Source organism: Sesamum indicum, linkage group LG4 (genome assembly GCF_026168435.1).
Source record: "Sesamum indicum cultivar Baizhima isolate 11 linkage group LG4, ASM2616843v1, whole genome shotgun sequence".
NCBI classification, from domain to species: domain Eukaryota; kingdom Viridiplantae; phylum Streptophyta; class Magnoliopsida; order Lamiales; family Pedaliaceae; genus Sesamum; species Sesamum indicum.
Window position 1 is genome coordinate 18,462,051 of NC_142660.1, and position 23,362 is coordinate 18,485,412.

The 23,362-nt window shown below is 29.9% G+C and overlaps 1 protein-coding gene and 2 non-coding genes across 3 annotated transcripts; 1 reads left to right on the top strand and 2 right to left on the bottom strand.

Moving 5' to 3' along the window:
• Positions 1-4,663: 4,663 nt before the first annotated feature.
• LOC105161035 (NAC domain containing protein 50) lies at positions 4,664-8,693 on the bottom strand. The gene is made up of 4 exons (XM_011078596.3): positions 7,996-8,693; positions 6,908-7,185; positions 6,599-6,784; positions 4,664-5,446 (listed from the first exon to the last, which is right to left on the bottom strand). The coding sequence occupies exons 1-4, from the start codon at positions 8,213-8,215 to the stop codon at positions 4,937-4,939; spliced, it is 1,194 nt and encodes a 397-aa protein (XP_011076898.1). The 5' UTR covers positions 8,216-8,693; the 3' UTR covers positions 4,664-4,936.
• A 10,310-nt stretch (positions 8,694-19,003) lies between these two features.
• TRNAK-CUU (transfer RNA lysine (anticodon CUU)) lies at positions 19,004-19,076 on the bottom strand. Its single transcript has one exon. It is a non-coding gene; the product is annotated as a tRNA-Lys (tRNA).
• Positions 19,077-20,579: 1,503 nt separating this feature from the next.
• On the top strand, positions 20,580-20,662 carry TRNAL-UAA (transfer RNA leucine (anticodon UAA)). The gene has a single exon. It is a non-coding gene; the product is annotated as a tRNA-Leu (tRNA).
• The last annotated feature ends 2,700 nt before the right edge of the window (positions 20,663-23,362 follow it).

Below are 23,362 nucleotides of genomic sequence, written 5' to 3' on the forward strand. Positions count from 1 at the left end.
GGATTACATAATTTCATCAACCATCAGGGGGTATTTGTTTCTTTTCATAAAATAAGAAGGTATATGTAATTATAACAGATTTCAAAAATATCGTTTTAATTTACTCTTTAGTAGTGGTGACAAGTATATGTCTCTCTTAGCCAAAATTCAATAAATTTGCAGGTATCAACTGATGTGGTGGGAAATCTTTCTACACTCATGGGGACCCCTTTCGGTTCTTCTCTTCCTGGTGCTTTGGCTGGCGGGGCTAGTATCTCGGGACTTCCACTGTGTATCCTTTGCATCTGGAAACCCTAAAGTAATACCCCATGTAAAGTTTCAATACGTGGAACCCAAACTTACATATACCACCCATATCATTAGTAAAATAAATAAATAAATATTCATATTTATATTTAATTGACTTATTTCAAATCAAATAATTTTTTTTTGACTGAACTATCTTTAAAGTGTGAAGATATGTCCCATCACATGCATTAGTGTGTGAATATATATAAGAGTAATTTAGTCAGAAAAAAAAATTATTTGACATGTAATAAGTTAATTATTGTTGAATTTTCATTCAATTTTTTTGTTAATATCAGTGAATTTTGACAAATAGACATATCTATTTGTTAGACGAAAACAAGTATCAACAATAACAGAAGTAATTTCTCAAACCACAAGAAAAGTTTACATATAATTACACCAAATCTAATGGGAGAACCACGTAATTATCCCTGTTTTCTTTTTGTTTGGGGTAGGGGGGTATTTTTTTTTATATATTTTTATATAATTATGTCTTTATTATATGTATATAAAACCTTGAAAATATAATTATTCAAGGAATTATCCTAATAAGATTATAAATGGACAAAATATTAGTAGTTATTAGTTTTTTTTTTTAAAAAAAAAAAAGGTCTCCAATCTTCTTCCTGGGTTTATAAGTTCATTTTCTAAAACTTTTTTAAATATTTTATAAATTTCAAAAAATTTATAAAATATTTTAAAGAGTTTATGAAATCAGTTAGATAATTTTCAAAAATTAGAATAATAATACTTAATTTCTTTTTATTGGCACGCCTTGTAATAAATGTTCTTTTTTGTATTTTAATAAGTAACTTCGACAATAATATTTATTTGAATCATATTAACTAAGACACGTATACTCGTGTCGACTATATAAATTGAATAAATTACAGAATTAATTAAAATTCAGTTACTTTATAATTAATTTTAATTCAAAATGCTCAAACCTGAATTAGAATTTTCCAAAAACACACTAAAATACATCATTTTTTTTAAATTTATTTTTCTCATAAAAAATTAGATAAACGGGTTAGAAGTATTGAATTTTTAAACAGAAAATTGATTAGTTGATACTAACGATGAGGGCATATTCGATACATGTGCGATGAATAAATATTATTGATAATTTTTAAAAATTAAATGGGTATCATCATTAAAAATGATCTAAAATATATATATATATATATATATATATATTTGAGTTTGTACATAGCAAAATCGTACTTTATGAAGATTTTCGACAATGTTTCTTTACTTCTTTCTGAAATAGTTTGAATTTTGAAAGAAATCCAACTTTTCTATGAAAGTTGAAGAGTGGGAAGTTAAATAATTTTCACTGCCCATTACCATACAATTGGTTTTATTGTTGAATAAATTTGAAATATAATCTGAAAATCCCGTTATAAACACAACTCATAATTTTTGTCTAAAAAATAGGATTTGTTACGGCTACCTCCCATGAGGCTTAATATATTTACGGAAACTCCCTTATTTTGAAAAATTACAAATACCCCTTTCTATTGGAAAGAAATACGTACTTTTCAAACTGTGGACTGAAAACAACTGTAAGTTAATAGAATGAATTAATTAAATATCAGAATAACAAAAAAATATTTTTAAGTTATATTATTTACTATAAATTATTTTTTAAATTTAAATTAATGTTATATGTATTTCAATAAAGAATTTTGAAAAAAATAATATCGTTTTTCCTTAAATTATTTAAAAAGAATATTTTTTTTCTTTTTGGTTCTTCTCTCCCGCATCGGCGGCGGCAGCCATCACACGTCATTGCCCAATTTGGGCAAAGAAGATTGCACTTCTTCTCCGGGTTCGCCCCCTCCGCCCCCCGGCGAGGGGAGCCTGTCGGCATCGGGGATTAGTTCGCTCCCGTCGCCCGCTTTAGAAGGGAGCGACAGCATGGTCTCCTCCTACAAGGATGACTGCAAGGGAGACATCATCGTTGCCTCCGCTTTGTGCTGGGGGCAGCGTTACTGTCCATATTGATGCATATCAGAATCCAACAATATCACGATGGTCAAGAATTCTCAAAGAAATTCTAAGATCAAGGGAGGGCTAACCTACAAAACAAAAGTCAGTACTCCGATACTTAAGTTAGCAAATTGATTTATCAAAAATGAGTAGGGAAACACTTAAGAATAATGTAAGATACAGTGTAACAATTAGTGTGAAGTGATAAAATATTGAAATATCTTTGGAAATAATTGTGTGGAGTGCAAAAATGAGTAGGAAGCTTGTAGCCTTGCTGTTAGCCAAAAGCAAAAAGTGTGAGAGTGTAAATAAATCAAGTTACCTTTATGACTACATTGTGGCCTCTATTTATAGGCCACTTTAGAGTAGAATTCGGAAGTTAGTTGTTACAAGTAATACATCATCTGAAAGTCGTGTATGTTAACTAACTAATAAGAAAACAGATTGGGATTTGGATTTAATCTGGATTGAGATATGATAATTGGAGCGAATCTTGTCCAGTCAACCCAAAGTCTGGAGAGTTTGTTACTACTGCTAACAGGTTGGCCGCTGCAAATCAAGAGTGTTAGAGAAATTTCAATATGATGTATCCCTATATACTGGAAATATGTATCGCATGGAATTCCTATTATTTTTGCCCTACTAGGTTAGTGTAAGTGTAGAGATTATGAGCTTAGTACCTTGCTTATGAGCTAGTAGGATCAGACTACTAGATTGATAGTGGGGGTTCCCTTCCTTTATTCTAGGCTTTTAAAAGAAACGATCGAAGGGTATCAAAATGTATATATATATATATATATATACACTATGTGTTGTGTATATATAATATATTTTAAATTATTTAAACTTTGGATCTTCATTTTTTAATTCTATTTTTTTAATGGTATAATTAAATAATCTGTACAACACAAGCTGTAACAAACAACTCAATAAAAAAAATTATTTTTTAATAATTGAAGATCAATGACTATTATAAGGGTATGACATGCAACCCAATAAAAAAACTAACGCCGTTAAGAATAATTAACGGAAGAAGAGAGGATGCATTATTTTGAAAATATATGAAAATTTAAGCTGAACTTTTAAAATATAAAAAAAAATTATGCGATTTATTTTTATGTGAAATCTAAAAAAAAAAACACAATTGTAATTTATCCTAAAAAAATATTCAATTTACTGTTGACCTCCCATCACCACAATGGACTTTATTTTTAAAATAAATTAAACTATAATGTATAAATACCCTTACAAACAACTTATGATTTTTTAGATCTTATGGATGATTAATACATCCTAAAATTTAAAATTAAATGTTGAGTTTTGAGTTTGATTCATATGATCATTGCCAAAGCCCTACCTGTTAACATCATGCATTCTTAAATACCAAGGGTTTCATAATTATAAAATATAAATATTTAATATTAATAATTCATGTATTGATTATTAATTCTTAAAACTAATGATATAATTATAAATAGGGATAATTATGTTCTCGTCCCTTAAAGTTTGGTGTAGTTATGCATAAACTTCCTGAAGTTTGGAAAAATACATCTAACACTCCTAAGGTTCACCTCCGCCTGACGAATAAGTCCCTCTGTTTGTCAAAATTTACTAAATTTTTTTATATTAACAAAAAAATCAAAAAGAGAATCAATATTTACCCCCAATTGACTTATTATTGATTTATAACAAATCATATAAGTCTTTTTATGACCAAATTACCCTCATACGTCTTCACGCGTTAATACATGTGGGGAGGTATATATTTTTACCGTTATAACGACAGAAAATACTGAGTGTTGATCTTTCTAACTCTGTTAGCACTTGACTTTATCGTTCATGGCAGATCGCTTGACTTGTCGAGAGATCCACCTAATTATTAAGATTGTTGTATTGTACTGTACTTTTTAATCAGTGAAATTTACATTTATCGAAAAAAAAAAAAAAAGATCGATTCATTTTGGGGGGAAAAAATAATAAATCAAAACTGTTTCACCATCGCTGCAAACCGAGCCGTTTTGGTTGGTCGGCTTTGAGTTGTACAACAGATCGATTCACTTTGACCATCAAACTCGCTAACACCCCCCACACCCCCCCACCCCCGCCAAAAAAAAAAAAATTAAACAATCATCCAATCCAAAAATATAGCGAATTTTAATATTTAAAAACTACAATTAATTATAGAATTTTAAATCATTTTGAACCCTCTATTTCAAATTATTCTTCGCGTATTCGACTTCACATATACAGACCACGTGTATAAAATACAGGTCATCGTTACATTTGTTTGGAAGAACATTATATATACTCGACACATTACAATCCCGACAACTTAGTTGAAGCTAAGGTATAAATTCGGTTCTGGGAGCATGCACGATCGATATTCAGAACGTCAACTTTATTCAAGTGAGTCGATTCAAAGAGAAAAGAGTATCGTCAACAGATTCATTGTTCGGACTAAGACTAGACTACGGAGAGATTATATAGTAGCCGCAAACGGCTAACTCTCTCTACACGCCTAAGGGCCGACACTCATCTTCCTTGTTAAGAAGAGCATACAGAAATTGAAAACTGTGATGCAATGAAAGACAGAGCCGGCAACTAAAAAGGGACGATAATACGTACATGGATACGCAGGCGGGCGATCTCCACTTGCCTAGGCATGTCTTCTCAAATCCTCATTTTCTTTGGTCAAGATGTCGATGCGAGATTGAAGAATGTTGATCATTGCTTGGGCTCTCATCACCTCAATCTTCAATGTCTCCCGCTCCATGGAGACGTTCAGGATCTCATTCTCTAGATTGCTGATAAACTTCAGGTACCCGGGCGGTACGGATTTCTCCAGGTTGGAGGAATCGAACGCGTGCGTGTTGGCTGGGTGGGTTTCTTTCATCTCTAGGGGTTCTAATAAAGGAAATTCCAACAGTGCGGAGGAAAAATTTGTCGTCGTCATCTTTGTGGGAGGATCCTGGCTTGTCGTGGTGGAATCTTCGGATCCGTTTGCATGGCTGGAGTTGGGGTCATCGTACTTCGATCTTTTAGTTTGAGCTAAAGAGAGCGGCTCGGGGTCGTCTTCTGATCTCTCCCTCTTGCACATAAAGGGAAGACCCTGCGGCCCGATCGGGTTCTCAATCTGGGGCGGTGCCATGCTGAGAGGCGGAGTGTCCTGTCACAAATTTGAGGCCAATGCTATTAAACTTAAACGAAATAAGGAAAATGCAATATGAACCAGAAATACACTGCAGCAACATGAATTCACAGGTATCTGCATATCCACATAAGAGGGTTACTTGTCTTCCTATTTTCTTTCTTGTTTTCCTACTTCATTATTTTCCTGCAAGATCGAGCCAGCAACGGAAACGAGCCTTAAATGAACACAAATGTAGAGAATTCTTTCACTACAAGACATAGTAGATTTCGTGGCATATGATTATCAGATATTTGGTTGACCAAATAAATCTCAAATAACAGTACTATAACAACTGCAACATTGTCAAAACATAACACAGCCTAATAATCAGGAAATGCTCGTCAGCCCAGCCCTTCGGACTGCATTTCGGGTGAGAGTCGACAAAGTAACGGCCCAGTATAACTACTGAATTTCACTCCCACTGGACCATGGTCTGAGAGTTGATAAAGCAAGTTTCTCAAATTCAGTGGTCACACATCGTTTCAGTCCCAGACTTGCACTTCAATAAAGTTCCAATTTTTGGAAAAGATGAATGGTTTAAGACAGGAAATTAGTCTAGACAACTCGAATATATGAAGATGCATCTCAAAATGTCTTCCATGCATGAACAACAACCTCTCAGACATGCCAGCCCGCTTATTCGGGAAAGAAAAAAAGGGAGAGTCAAGTCTGTTCCACCTGGAATAAGACCCGGTTCATGTGTTCTTCATGCATTGAGGAAAGTTGTATGCATAAATGAGGGGTATAATTGCCCTGGATGAATTCTCTAGCAGAGTATAGACAGCAGCGATCTCTGAATGAACTCAGTTTTGCCGTTACATAAGAACTAATACAGACATCTTCAGTGTCGTATATTGACCTTTTACCAGCCCAAAGCAAAAGAAATTCAAAACAAGGCTCAGCACACATAGTTTTCAGCCTACAATGTGCATAAGTTCCTTTAATCCGTAATTACTTGCTCTTGGCAACAACTTGAGCTACAAAATGCTGCAACGTCGAAAATCTTTTATTAACTTCATTAACTACATTTTTGGAGAAGAAAATGGAAATGCATATACAAGCAAAAGCTGACGATACCTCTAAAGGAAATAAACTTAATAATTTAAAGAAAAAGGTCAGCTAAAAAACCTGATCAATATCAGTGCATTCGGCCCGTGCTTCATCACCATTGGGCACGTCATCATCAGCATCGCCTCCAGGAACCACGAGGCCAGTATCTTCATCCCATTCCTCTTCAACAAAAGGAGCATAGCGATCCCCATTGGGTGGACCTAGACCACTCTTCTGGAAGATTCTACAAAGCACAAATGCGTCCTTTTTCCACACAACACAGCAGAAAAGGATTTCTCTCAAGATTCATAACTTTTTCACAGAGAGATATACAAGAAAATAATAAAGCAAAGCACTGCACGGTGAATTGACCACAAAAGTCCACACCTGTGAAACTCCAGCGGTCTCCAATTCTGAGTCACAAAGCCTATACTCATGCATCACCCAATTTGTTCTCTTGCCATCGGGTGCTCGCCCGCTATGGAAAACAAGCGTTTTCTTCATTCCTATAGTTTGGTTCTTATGACGCACCGCTCTATCCTTCCCAGTGGCTTTCCAATATCCTTTTCCAGTGGCACGATTCAGCCGAGACCCATTGCCATACTTCCTATCCACAGGGCTGAAGAAGTACCATTCTAGATCTCTACTCTTCAGCGACGAGTAGTCTTTTTCAAGGCAAACAAGCACATCAGAAGACCAATAATTAGCAAACAGCCAATGCACAAGACATAGTGAGAAACAAAAACAAAAAGAAAACATAATATTTACAAGCGAACACCGATAAACCCAATGGCACGTGAAGGAATCACGCCAACAGACATAAATGCAAAATTAACACAACAAGATGTTCTGCTTAAATCTCTTATCACCCATTTTACACAAGCACCATTATCTTGTATAAACACACGCATCTACATCTATTTCCATCTGTTAGTTACTACGTTCTTTCCTAAGTTCTTCTATGAAACATAAACAGGATATAAAAATCTCATCTTGAACTATAATTCTTTCCTATTACCCATAAAAATGTCTATTTTCTTGCACTTCACTTCATAGCATTTTACTCCATAGATACTAAAATAGAAGTCCTCACTGCCTACCAGTCTCAAATGTAATGATATCAGCTATAAATTCACACACCTATATCAGCAAATCCAAATATTACAAATAGATAAGCAAGCTACACAGGAAAACAAACAATCAAAAGGGAAAAAGAAAATTACACAGCAGAACAACAGGGAAAATAAACAAGCTAAGCTCCAAACAATCAACATGAAAAGGCAAAAACCAAAAAATTAAAAAATAAAATAAAAATCTTAAAACTATACCTTTACAAATGAAAACCACATCTATCAACCAAAAGACTGAATCTTTTCATGCAACAAAAAAATATTTAAAAAAAGAAAGAAATAGAGAGACAGAGGAATCTGAGTCAAGTTCATTTAAGCATGTTAAAAGACTTTATCTTTACATACCAGCAAGCTCCCAAGGCTCAGATTTGTACACATCGATTTCAGTAACAGCTTGGAACCGGAAAGGCTTCCCACAAGCTTTCCTCCTCAAATAATACCTCACCAACTCCTCGTCCGTCGGATGAAACCTGAACCCGGGTGCCAGAGAGGTCGGCGGAGGTGCTCCCATCCCCACCGGCGGAGCCGCCGAGCCCACAGCCGCCACCACCACCTCCTGTCCCATTTCCACACCCAAATCAACAATTAAGACAAACCCACCAAGAAAAACCAAAACTCCACACGATTCTTGATGCTCCCACAAAACTCAACACATCAAAGAAAAAATCCCCGATGGAAAATAACCCAGGAAAAAAGTAACAAACAGGAGGTGGGTTAGAAGTAAAGATTAGAAGGCAAGAAAAGGCTTTATCAAGCAGCGAAACGAAATGAAAAATGGGATTTTATTGATGAGAGGAGTTGGGATTTGGCTTTTGCCCATGGGTTAAGAAATGAAATGGGGTAGGGGAAGGGAGTGTGGTGTGTGGTATGGATGCTTGCTTGACACGGAAATCGAAAATCAATGAAAAAGAAAGAAAAGAGAAGGGGGAGAGAGCAGTGTGTTAGGCTTAGCTGTTTCTCATTGTTTTCTTTTCCTGCTGGTAATCTTTGATGAGTTTTTGGGCTATAAATTACTCTTTTCTGCTTACTTTTGGAACAAGCCTCTAATCTGCCTACTCTCTCTCTCTCTCTCTCTCTCTCTCTCTCTCTCTCATTCTTGGATATTTGGCCATTTGCTTCCCCTCGAGGATAACGACTGCCAATTCTTATTTTCATTTTATTTTTGAATTGTTTTATTAATCAACACTTAGTATTTTGTTTTGTTTGCTTCATTTCTCTTTCTTCTTTTTTCTAATTGTGACAATATGTTGAAAATACACCACCACCTATTACAATTACGAAATTTTGGATTAGAACTCAAAATCTCTTAAATTAATTTTTTTTATTACAATAAGGGTGGAAATAATAAATTTTGAATTAAAATTTAATGCCTGCTTTATTTAAAAGAGATAATGTCAACTCAACTAAATATTAGTGACGACTTCATATTAGTGTTGGACTATTTATTGTATAGGTCTCGGAGTTCTCTTTGTCCTCTTTATTTTTTATAGGAAATTAGTGATTTATAATTATTTTTGGACATTTTGATAGATAATTTCCTTTTTATTTTTCATTTATTTGTTTGATTAAAATGGTAATCGAAATTGCCCTTCTTGATTTATTTCATTTTGGATGACGCGTGTGTGATATTTATTTTTTTCGATTTGTGGGTTTTTTTTCGATCTTGTATTATAGATTACATTTGATATTTTTAAAATTATTTTCAAACATCTATAAAATAATAAAAGTCATTTTGTGTTATTATTGTTTGTGAAATTAAATTTTGTGCAAACATTTGTTGGAAAGACATTGCTAATAAAATCCATCTCAAGTAGTTGTTGGGATGGGATGCCTTTATTTTGGGGAAATGATTTATTTGGCTACTATGGTGGATTGTGTTTTATTTAAGTTTTTACTTATTTAAAATAAAAACCCTTTTTATGTATATTTAAAATTTTTAAATGAGTCGAATTTTTTAATGAATCGGGCACAACATATTATTGATGATCACCGTCGGATTTAAGATAAGCATTTATCAACTTACTATTATAAATAAATCGAAAACAATATTTTTCATTTAAAGTTTTCACTTTTAAACTACTTACATTAAGCTGATTTACTATAAAAAGCTATAAGCAACTCCGTATCTATTTCTGCCGTTTCTTGATTAAATTATATATATTAAACTAATTTTTTAAACACTCCGACTCTAAATTTTTGCACTTTTATTTTCGAACTTCGATCCACTTTTACTGTTATTTAACTTATAACTTTTTATGCAACTTATTTTCACCCTAAAAATAAAAGTAGTTGAGAACACACCTCTAATAATGATAAGCACTTTGAAACCCCCTAAAAGTTATTGATAATATTAAGAAGAAAGGTTGTGATTGGTTGTTGTTTTTGTTGGCAGCAAGAAATCAAATTTGACCCTCTTCTCTTCTCATATTTTTCTTGAAACTATAAAAGTTATTTTGGTTAAGTAAGCAGCATTTCCTGACTTTACTTGCAAAACAAACAAAACTTTAGCATTTTCCATGTGAGAATATGCACATGACATAAATAGTGGTGCTTATCAGATTGCTTAAGCTATCTGCTACAGTTCTTTGGGAGGAAAATCACTTTTAGCTCATCTAAAAAAAAGGAAGAATATTTATATTTATACCCCTAATCTATAATTTATTTATACAAATTCATCTGTATCTTTTACGTACATAAAGAAACCGTTGACGACAGCCTGAAATCAGGGGTAGTTTGTGTGGTGATATAGACGTTTTTGTATGGTGTATGTGTAATTTATCAAAAAACAGGGGTGGTCTGTGTACATAATACTAACGTTTTTATGATTGTATGTGTAATTTTATAAAAGACATGGATAATTTATGTAAATTAATTAGAAATGAGGGAGTGCAGATGTAATTATCTTGGTAGAAAGAAAAAGAAAGGGGTAGTCCAAACAGGAGGTTGCAGTGTTGAGGGGCCAAAGTCACTTAAAAACTCCATGTGACTGCCTCTGCCAAACATGACTCAACTATAATAGTGAGGCATGCAGTCATTGCATTTTTCTCATGGGAATGATCCATTTCTTTTTCCTACTTTTACTTGTAACATGTTTTTGCTTCCCTCTCTTTTTTTATGAATTTCTTTTTTTTAGTTATTATTTAAAAAAAAAATAGGTAATTTTTTTAAAAATTTAGTCTAGTCGAACATCGACGGGCTTAATTTTTTTTTCTTTTTCTTCTAAAAAAATTTAAATAATTTCGACTTCAATCATCATTACGAGTCAAGACTGCCTAGAACCCCATACACAAGAATAAAAATGTTATTTTTTTAATTGATTAAAATCGTTAAAAAAAAACAAAAAAAGAGTATTTTGAAAAATTATAAAAATGAATTTATACTTCGTCGCGTTCTACGTGCACGTATAAAGAATACTTCATACTATACATTATAATTTTTTTATTAAAAAATATTTATTTAGAAGGATAATACGAGTCATTTATTGATTATGGTAAAAATAAATATTTGCCAATAATTTTTAGCTATGACTATAAATTTTACCCTCGTCTGAAAAAACAACAATTAATAATTATTGTACAAATGCACATAATTAATCAGTACTCGTCACAATTTATATTCTTAACCATAATTTTTTTTAAATTAATAAAAAAGGGGAGTGAATCAAAGTGTAAATTTCAAGTCCCTTTAGTTATGAGTGATGCCTCACAATTACAATAAAGTTCCCCAGCTTTTTATAAGGCAAGAAAACTAATAGCTAATTGTAATTTTTAATTATTATTATTAGAAAGGATGCCCAATTTCAAAAAGTTAAAGCATACTACTTTACTCCAAGAACTATATGTTTATTTTTTAGAACATTTTTTTTATACATAGTATTTTAACCAGTGAAATGCAAAATTAATTAAGTGTTATTATATTTATGAATAAAGAATTAGTATTAAGATTTAATTATTTATAATTTGAATACATTTATACACATATCGAGTATGTCATATAAAGTCAATTTTTTATTATTTCTTCTTTTGTTTATTTTAAAAATTCTTCTCAAACTCGACCCCAGATATTATTATAAGAATAAAGTGTCACAATTGAGTCATTTGCTCGATCCTTTTGGTATGCCTTGATGAAGAGAAATTCTAAGTCATAAATAATTGAAATAAAGAAAGAAAACTCAGCAATAACGGTACTTGTCTCACTTAATGTGAATTTGTCGTAATTGATATTTGTCTCACTTAATATAGACTTTTTTTGATGTGAGTTTATTGATAGAAGAGATGTGGTTTTCAATTTATTGATAGGCGTAAATTACAACTATTTTCATCGTTGTTTGAGAAAATAGTAATACCTCCTCAAATGGAAAAACAATTATGTAGTTCTTAGATGGTGAGGTAAAAATTACTGTTTTACTCGTACTTTTATTTAAAAAAATATAAATATTTGAAAAAATATAAGAAATTTGAGAGTGGATAAAGTAAATAATCCAATGAGAATATTAGTTCATAATTTTTTTAAAAAAATTTAAAAACTATATTAAATTCTAATTCATAATTCATTAAGCCATTTTGAACAATTTACTAAAAAAATTGGATGAAAACCTAACAGAATGAACTCGTTGTTAGAAGAACATTAAAATCAGGGAGTATTTGTAATTTGTCAAATAACGAGGATATATTTATAATTAAGAATAATTACACTTTCCTCCCTAAAATTTTTGATGTAATTACATGTAGACCCCCTGTAGTTTGAGAAATTACATCTAGCACCAATGAAATTTGTTTCTGTCTAATAAATAAGTCCATTAGTTAGTCAAAATTTATCTAATTTATTGATATTAACTTATGACTTATTGCAGGTCAAATAATTTTTTTCAACTAAACTACCCCTATAACGGTGAATATACACTTCCTCACATGAGTAATTTATAATTTATCAAATAATGAGGATATATTTATAATTATATCAAACTTTATATGAGGTGACTGTAATTTATACTTTATCGATATTGATGTAATCATATAAGGAATAAATGCAATTTACCTCCCTGTGAAAAAAAAATATTTTTTTAAAATATATGGGATAATTTCTTAATTTTTTTACATGGAGTTTTTTACACATTTTACATATTATAGGGAGTAAATTGTAATTTTTTCCAATTAAATAATCATTGCTTTTATTTTTTTTCAGAAAAAAAGAAAATTGAAAAGTAGTGAAGGGAGGTGAGATGTGAAAGGGACAGGTGCATGTGAGTCAACATGCAAGAAAAACAAATAAAAGGCGGAGTGTAGAGTGTAGAGAGTAATATATATATATATATATAGAGAGAGAGAGAGAGAGAGAGAGAAACATTATGAGTACAAGTAAAGGAATTCATTGCCCATCCGTTAAGAAACCTCTGCGTACCAAAACCATTTGTGCACCAGTTGCAATTAACATATGATGTCATCCCCACTTCCTTTTATGTGGATATATATAAAAGGGATAATTCCATGGTGTAATTATATATAAATTATTTATAATGTAAAAAATTATATTTAGTATTTTTAAAGTTTATTTTTATCTAATAAATAGGTCTATTCGTTAGTTAAAATTCACTAAATTTGTTATTATTGACGAAAAATCGAATAAAATATTCATGTTTTCCCCGATTAACGTATTACTAACTTATTACAGATTAAATAATTTTTTTTGGGCTAAACTACCCTTATAATGTTAGCATGTGAAGATGTACAAGGGTAATTTGATCATAAGAAGATTTATTTGACTGCAATAAATCAGTAATACGTTAGTCGGAGACAAATATATATTTTTATTTGGTATTTTTGTCAATATCGACAAATTTAGTGGATTTTGACTACCGAAGAGACTTATTACTAGACGAAAGCAAATCTCAGGGGTACTGGATTTATTTTTCAAATTACAGGGAGTCTACTTTTATTCGGTATTTTTTTAATTATGTCAGTTTTATATTTTGTCACTTAAAATTCTTTTGCATAGATTTACCATCTTAACTTTGCAAAATTTGCATTTTACCATATATAAACTTTTTGGTTCGGTAAAAACATAACATGTAGTGCATATGTAAAACTATCACATCATGTTGCCCTTAACTATCACATATACACTGCATGTGATGCTTTTTTTTCGATAGAAAAATTAACCTAAAAAATATTATATATGGCAAAGTGCAAATTTCATAAAATTAAAATAGTAAGTTGACATACAAAAAAATTTAGATAACGAAGTATAAAAATGGGGTTAAATACAATTCACCCCCTTTGTGTTAATGGAAAAGTGCAAAAAAGTCCCTGTGAAAAAATAAAATACAATTTACCCCCTTGTAATTTAAAAAATAATGCAATTTACCTCCCTTCTATATACGAAGACGGGTATAGTTTGAATGACAAAATATATTTCACTACTTTTATACTAATAAACGTGTTAGAATGAAAATATGTTCATGTTAGAAAATGTTTGATAATTTTTTATGTAATAATGAAAATTATGGTCCAAAGAAAGTTATATATTTACTTAAAAATAGTCATATATTAATTAAAGATAATGTCTTTTATTGGTAAAATGACTAAAATGGACATGATACTATTAGAATCAAATAAGTTGTTATTTCTTGATATATTTTGCTTTAAATTTTTTTAAATGCTTTTATAAATAGTACACATTAATTTAGTCCAAAATAAAAATTTAATAGATAATTTTTTTATACAATAAAAATAAATAATGAATTATTACCTTAACTTTTGAATAAAAATAATATATATACACACCCATGCTGGTCGAATATTAATTTAAATATATAGTTTATATTTTCTTTGTTAATGAAATGATTATTTCTAGTCGTATAATTTATAATGTTTTGTATTTATATAATATCAATGTCAATTTTATTTTTGTTTAGTTATAATAATTTATTATTAAATAGTTGAGTATTTTCTATTTTCTAAATGTTAGAAAATTAAATAATAAAAGAAGTTTTTTAAATTCTATAAGGAAAGAGTGTGTGTGTGTGTGTGTGTGTGAGAGAGAGAGAGAGAGAGAGAGAGGGGAGAGTGTGTGAATAGGGATATTTTCGTCTTATTGGAGCTTATAAGCTCTCTAACATCTTATGAGATGTTTTTAAGAGCTTATAAGCTTAGGCAAACACCCTCTAATACCACTTTTTTGTCTAAATTTTAGATCTGAACGGACTAAATTTGAATCAATTATATGATAAGTACAATATATTTATTGTATGATTTGTGTACAGTTTAGGAAAAATGATCAATCACATAACAACTGCAATACATTTGCTCTGTGATTGATGGTTCAAGCAAACTTGATCCAAACAAGAATTTTTTTCAAAAGAAACTAGGTTTTACGACCTTCGTTGTAGGTTTTACTGACTTAACAAAAATAACTATTGAAACAATGACAATTCGTAATTGTTATGACTTCAAATAAGTGTGTCGTATACATTACACTCAATAAACCCGCACAGTAACACTATGTTAGGTTTTATTACCAGATGAGCAAATAAGACTAGGTTCTACCATTCTCACAGCTGGTTGTGCCAGCTTAACAAATATAACAATCGAAAAACGAACTTCGAATTCTGAGTATTTCGTACCCATTATGTCCAAATTATACATTAACCGATAAATTAATTTTTTATTTTATTTTCTTTTTTAGTATAATATATCAGTTTGTATATTTTACTCTTATCTCGTAGTATATTTTAAAGTGTGAAAAATTGTCTATTGTATCGTATGTATGCATAAACGACGTGCTACACCAATTCTATTCCTATTCGGACATGCGACTCGGCCTTGGACCCATTTGAAATAATTCAAATAATTGAATTGAGTTATTCGTGGATTCCATATTTATTTAAATCTGACATTTAATTTTTGATTAATTTTTTTTTATAAAGATACATTAATAATTTCAAACCGATCATCATATTATTATAATAACATTCGATACACAATAAATTAATATTTTTAAAACAATTCATAAACTTAATATAAATAATATATATATATATTATTAAAAATAGACAAAAAATCAGATGGGTAGAAAAAATGAGTGAGTTGGAGTTGTGGATGGAAGTGTGATTGGTGGGTGGGGTATATGGATAAGTACTGGATTTCCTAACGTGGACGAGTAGTCAAACATGACTGTGGTGGTGGGACAATACTACGTACGGCCCCCATCCACTTTAGTTTTTCACTTCTATTTCTAAAGGAATTCTTTTTTATTTCATTATAATTATTAGGGTAGGTTATATTTAATTTTTTTTAACATTTAATATAATTATTTTTTTTTATTATTTAAAAAAATTATAAATATTTTTCAAAAAAATAATTATATAACTTCTGGACAGTGAGGGGAAAATACTGCTTTACTTTTATTGATTTTTTCTTTTTAAAACAAAATGTTAGGAAAAATATATAAAAAAAAAATTATGGGCGAGTGAAGTAGTAATTTTATGGGGGTATAGTCCGTAAAAATATTTTTATTAAATTTTTAAAGATATATAAAATTATAATTTATAATTTAAAAGAGCATTTTAGTTAATTATTATAAAAATAAACATAAACATAATGGGATGGACTTATTTTTAGATGGATGTTAAAGGGAATTTTATAATTTCTTATACGACAAAGAGATATTTATAACATTATTAAATCTCAGAAAAACAATTATTTTATCCTTATTAATATTGTTATTATTATTTCTATTTCTTTCTTATATAATCATATCACTTGCCTTTCCTTCTGTGGGAGGTAATATTAGGTCGGCCATGCATGATGGCATCCCAAAAAGGAAAATACATATATATATATATATATTATATTATATAAAAAGTGGAAAAAATGTTTGTATTAAAAATAATTAATACAAAAAATAGGGAAAAACACATAATATATGTCATTTGGATGATTCTAATGTTATTATTTAATATTTGATCACTAAGTTATTTAGACAAAATCTTGCAACGTACGTTTTATTTTACGAAAATAACACTTTCATAAATTAGAGATGTCGGTCGTCAAATTAGCTCGTTTTTTAGGCTTGACGCGAGCTTCTAACAAGCTCGAGCTTTAATATTTTTGAAGTCAAGTCAAACCAGCTCGTTTGGAGCTTGACTTGAGCTTAAATATTTTTTATTGTGAGCTTGCTCGCATGGTTCTTTCTTTTTTTTTTTTAAGAATTTTTTAATATATATTTTTTATCATTTTAAATATTTTAGATATTTAACTACAATATATTAGAATAATTAATCGATATCTCATATTTTAATTTAGATAATATACATATCAAGATACATAATACGTAATATTTCTATTTTAGTTCTATAAACTTATAAATTTATGTTAAAATTTGTGATTCCCATGAATTAACTTAAGATATTAATCACAATGATGATTCAACAATTTTATTTATTTTCGGTGATCTTACATAAATCAATTACTATTTTATTTAAACAATTTTTATTTTTATTTTTGAGTAACTGAAATATATAAAAATTTAAATTGCCATCATCACATTTTAAAATATATTTTCATGACATTTTTATTTTCATTTTAGAAAATAATTTATGTTTACCTATTTTATTAAACTTAATATTTATATAATTCAATTAAAATAAATTTACACTGCCAAAATAGATTGGAATATTTTAATAATTTACTAATATCTTTTTATTTGGTAAATATATATTTGTACAAAATTATGTGTAAGTATTTATATAATTTGATGTATTTTTTTCTATATTTTTACTAATTATGTGAGTAATAAACTAATATTAGATATAAACTAAAGACAGTATGAAGTCATATATTCATAACATTAGATTAAATTATTGTAGTATATGTCTTTTAACACTTTTGATAGTTAACATTAATATATTTTTTATTAAAAAAAATAAAAAAAGTTTAAAAAAAATAAATAAGCAAGAAGCTCGAGCTCGTAAGCTCAGTTTTTGAACTCGAGGTCGGCTTGTGGGCGATGAACTCGAGATTGAACTTGATGTTTGGTGGTCGAGCTCGAGTCAGAAAATTTGGTTGAGCACAGTTCAGGCTCGACTTGTTTACATCTCTACTCTCCTTAAAATTTTTGTTATATTTTTTTAAATAATAGTGATAAAATTATGCACAGTTGTTAATTTTTATAGATATAATTGTCACTATATATGTATCATTAATTATCAATTATGATAATATAAATACAGTTATATATTATCACTAAAGTTTTTTGAAAATGATATAACAAAAAATATAAAACTATTGTAAAACATGATATATATATATTTTAATAACAACTTTAATCCTGCCATTATTCTTTTTATGTAATTTAAATTTCAAATGTCACATATATACATTACTATCTGTTGACATTTTTTTAAATATTTTATTGATTAAGAGCTCAAAATAAATTAATTAATAATTATGTTTCAAATTAAAATTTACAATAAATTTGAGTGTTATATATCTTTAAAATAATAAATCCACAAGCCCATATCAATTTGGGCGTTATGGGTCTTGAGGATCAATTAGCGGCAAATATAAATTTTATTATTTTATTTTAAATTGACTAAATTGATCGAAACATGTTCAAGTAAACAGTTTGTTACGAAATTGATCGACATCAAAATTTATGATGTTCAAGCGACACGTGAGCCCAAGCTACTGAGCTTTACTCATGCCTATACAAAAGGAGCCTCGACCACACGATAAGTCACAACAAACTGCATAAGACCACAAGTCGCTACATACGTACAACAAATCCAAATAAGTCAAATCCAAAAGCTTTTTGTCGAAGCCCTGCAATTACGAAGGCCCCACGTCTTTTTCGACATTAAATTTTCAAACCATAATACAGTGTTTCGAATTGACAAGTAATTTTTTTTATAAAGTTTGAAGGAGATTACGCGTTCAATTCAAGAAAATGCTTCGAGCCCTTTGATCGAAATTAAGAACGAAGAATAAAAAGTTTTAAAAAATATTTTATATTATGATATATGAAAAGCCCATGATTCCCACTTGATATAATATCATGTACATGATGAGGGACTTGATGGGCTAGCCCAACAGCTTTCATTGATGACTTGGACTGGGCTAGTTTGCCTATGTTTTCATTTTCAGTGAAAAATGTGTTTTTCTTTTTGCATAGGTTTTTACGTGAAAATAAAAATATATCTGAATTGATTAATGAGATTATATTTTATTTGAACTGTGTTATCAAATCGATATATTTTTCAATAAAAATACGTATAAACAAACATGTTCAATCGCTGTTTCAAAAACTGGAAAAAAAAAAAAATGTAAAAAAATGTTGCTTCTGAGAAAATAGATCTCGCCCACCGTGGGGCTCGAACCCACGACCACAAGGTTAAGAGCCTTGCGCTCTACCGACTGAGCTAGACGGGCATCACGACATCCCATCTCCAGTTTTATTAATTAACTGTGGCGCACCAGTTTTTGTATATTTATGTGCAACTAGTTGTATATAGCACATTGGATGCATATATATATAAATTTTAAAAATATATAGTAATTAAATATTATTTACTAAAATTTTTTGTTGTACGAAAATGATAGTATAAAAATGATTATGATGGAAAAAAATAATTTTGAAAGAGAATATTTAGAGCAGGAGAAAGGGAAAAATATTAATTAAAATTTTAATTAAAAAGTTTTTACCGCTTATAAATGATGGGGAAAATATAAAAGTTAGTGGGTGAAAAAAGAAAAAAACAACCAAAAAAAGAAAGATACAAAAATGGTGCTCTCTTTTTATATAGTACAGATAGACACCTACAAAAACTATCATTCCGCCTGCACATCCACATTGATATCGGGACCTCAATTATGAATGTATGAATAGATAAATTATGACAAGTTTTTCGAAACTTGATGTAATCCGGACCTCTTTTTGTTAAAAAAAAAAGAATTATCAGTACCACTTGATGTTAATGGTCATCCAACAACTAGTTCACTCGTTAGATATTCATCCATTTTTTTGTGGTGAACTAATCAAAATACCTCTACGGATTATGATTTGTAATTTTATTTATTTTTTTCAAGAATTTATGTGGGCAAAGTGCATAATTTCTTTACAATTTACAAAATTTTGCAATCTTCCCATTTTGTTAGTGATTATGTATGTAGCTTATAAATTGATTGGTAGTATAATGGTGTATAATTATAGTTTCTCTAGGAAAAAAATAATAATAATTTCATAAAAAAAAGAAAAAAAATTGTTTCAAGTTAAGAATATCGATCCCAGAGTTGGTCTGATTAAATTTATTTCAAAATATGAGCTATTAAAGTATTTATATAATTATCGAACTTATAAATGTTTACGGTAACAATCTTGAATTAAAATTAAAAATCTCTTACATATAAACTTCTTACGTCTTATTTATGAATTTAAAATTTTATTTTCTAGAAAAGTTGGCAAATATTTTGCAATATTTAAAAGATACCATTAACCTTATTTATTATTATTATTGTTATTTTGTTATTGGAGCAGTCAATTAAAATAAAAAAGAATTTATTTTATATAGGAGTTAAAACTACAAGTTATATATAATACTCTCCGGGCATAAGATTTTAAATTTAATTTCACCCAATATATGAAGATATAATGCACTCTTGCTATAACAAAATATAATATTAGTGACAATTTAAAAACTGTCATTAATATATATATATATATGTAATGACAATAATTTTGATCTCGTCAGAATAATATTGATGATAGAATAACTTCGAAATGTGTGTGAATAAAAAATACTATTGAAATTAATTAATTAAAAAATATTTATTTGTGTAAATAAATAAATATATTAAAGAACAATATAGTCAATTCAAATTGATTATTTTAAGGTCCTCTACAATATCCGGATGATGGTACAATGGTCAACATGAGCTGGTTTGCCCGAGAGGTTAAGGGGGAAGACTTAAGATCTTCTGCACATAAGTGCGCATGGGTTCGAACCCCATAGCCAGCACCCCCTCTGTTTTTCATTTTATTCTTTAATTAGTATGAGGGAAAGCTCCACTCATCTTGACCGTCCTGAGAGGAACATCGCCTTCCTCCATTACTGCAAATCCTCGTACTAGCGGTGTTCACAGTTCGATTAAATTGGCTGAATCGAAAATTTTATTTAGACTTTGATTTTATTTAAGAAAAGTTTAGTTTTTTTAATAATAATCACTATATTTTAGTCAACATATGATATTTTAGTTTTTTTAGATGATATTTAAAATTAAAATATAGTATTTTAGTTTATATTATCTAAAAATAAGCTTCATAATAATCACCAATTTCGTACAAATGGATTGTTATTGTATTCTTTTGATTTGAAATTTTAAATTGCATTCATAATTATTTTATTTATTATATGTTTTATTTTTTAAATTTTGATATTTTTGTACGGGTATTTTTGGACAAAATTAGAAAAATACTAAAATTATTTATATATTTTGTTTGTTTTTTTTTTTTCAAAAAATTGATTTTTCGATTAAAAAATCAAACCGAGTTCGATTTTAACCAACTGAACCGAGCATGTTCGGTTCAGTTTTTAAAAATGGTTAACCAAATTTTCGGTTTGTTCGGTTTTTAATTTTTAGAAATGGTTAACCGAATTTTTGGTATGAAATTGTGGAAAAATATCATTTTTTGTCTCATACCTTAGGTTTTGTTCACTTCGGGCTTAGTGACTATATAAATTTTACGTTAAGGATAATATCTTATATTTTATCTCATTTTTACTCCCGTCAGTCGAATAATTGATCGAAATAACTATGTGAGACACATCTAGCCGTTAAGTGGGTATTTTGAAGGAAGAAGAGGTACGTACCTCTCATAGAAAAATCTCATTTTTGGTTCCATAATTTAGCTATTGTTCACTTTTAGTCCCCATGATTAAGAAATTTTCATTTTAAGGACAATAACTTATGTTTTTTCTTTTCTTTCTCACTTTTGTCTTGCCGTTAAATATTCGATGAAAATGGCTACTAGATATTCACGCAACAATAAAGTTTGGGGCATGTTGGAGGAAGTTATGGCATGAGAGAGGCACATGTTTATTTTTTGGAGGAATTATGATTGTAATTTTTGGCAACAAAATTAGGATCGATACTGTATAAGGATGTAAATTGCTTTATTTTGAAAAATATAGGAGGGTAAATTGTTGTATTTTTAAAAATATATAAAGATAAATTGTTATTTCTCTTTTATAGAAGAATAATTTGCTCATTTACAATATCACAATCGATTTTGCTTATATTTTTCTCCAATTCAATAAAAGAATCCTCGTATTGCATCATTTTGTTCCAATGCAATGTAGCTCTGTATTTTATTGATTCTGAAGATAACCACTTAAGCCTTGTTTACTAACTATTGTTGCGTCGGATTTTCGACCTTATCCATGCGAGTGGTCGGTTTACAATTTAATTTGGTGGTCCGAAAGAAAACAAATGGGCCGGGTCTTTTGAATTTCAAATTCCCACTTTGCCCACAAATTTTAGCTGCCAATTTACCATTAATACCCCTATTCTCGTTCGCATGAATTGGCTCTGCATCTTTCGTTTCTCATTCTCTCCTCCATTTTCTTTTAGAATCTTTTCATATCTTCTCCATTCTGGAAATGAAAGGGGAAAGAAGACTAAGAACGGAGGTACCATTGAAAGAAATATTAGTAGGATCTCGAATTTTTGTGGAAGATCAAATTTTTCGATGTGGGAGTCAAGTATATGAACGAATGATTTGAGTTTTGGGAAGTGGGTTGTTGAGATTTTTGTGAAAGAGTGAGGGTATCTCATTATTTCTGTTGAAGATTGAATTTCTCATATTCTGTCGCAAATCAACAACTTATTGATTATATTTTTGAAAGTGAGTTGGGATTTTTGCAGAAGAGTGGAATTTTTTGCAAGAGGGTGTCTCAATTTTTTCTGTCAAATATTATAATTCTAGAAGTGGGCATTTAATTTATTTTTCTTTTTTTTTATTTATCCATATTTTTACTTTTTATGAAAAAAAAAACACTGTTGAATTCGATCGCGCAAAATCCAAATCGGGTCGCTGAAGTGGGTCCTGAGGTCGGGTCGCTAGATCCTTCTTTCGAGCTCCCTGTTAGTGGATCCTGAGAACAAAACAAACGTAAGACTAGTCGAGTAGCCCTCGGCGAAGGCCCTCCGAAGCCTAAGTTAGAAATGTGAAGTCGAGAATGGTGACGTGAGATCGAATGAGACCAAAAAAATGGCGGTAAAAATAATAAATGTGTGTTTTGAATAATCATAAATGAAGCTATTTATAGCCGTACGATACCTTCTAAGTGAGTGACATGTGGCACCGTCAAGATGCTGCCACGTCACTTGATCCAAGGGCAGCTGCTAGAGTCGACTTTCAACCTGGTCAAAATGAGTCAAACACTCATAAAAATGCCTTAAAAGGCAGAGGTATTTTGATAATTAGATAATCTCCCTCGTCAACTGTATTTCAACTAAATTTGAAAATAAATTGTGAGTTTTGTAAATCCATCAATATTCCATTCATAAATTTGTTTTTTATTATAACTATTTTGGTCAATTATCTCTTGTTCTTCATAAAGAACATCTTGGGGTGTTGGTCTAGAATAATAAAATTTTGTTTGCATTGGCTTCCTAGCGAATTTTTCTAATTTGTTATATATATATATATGAAGTGA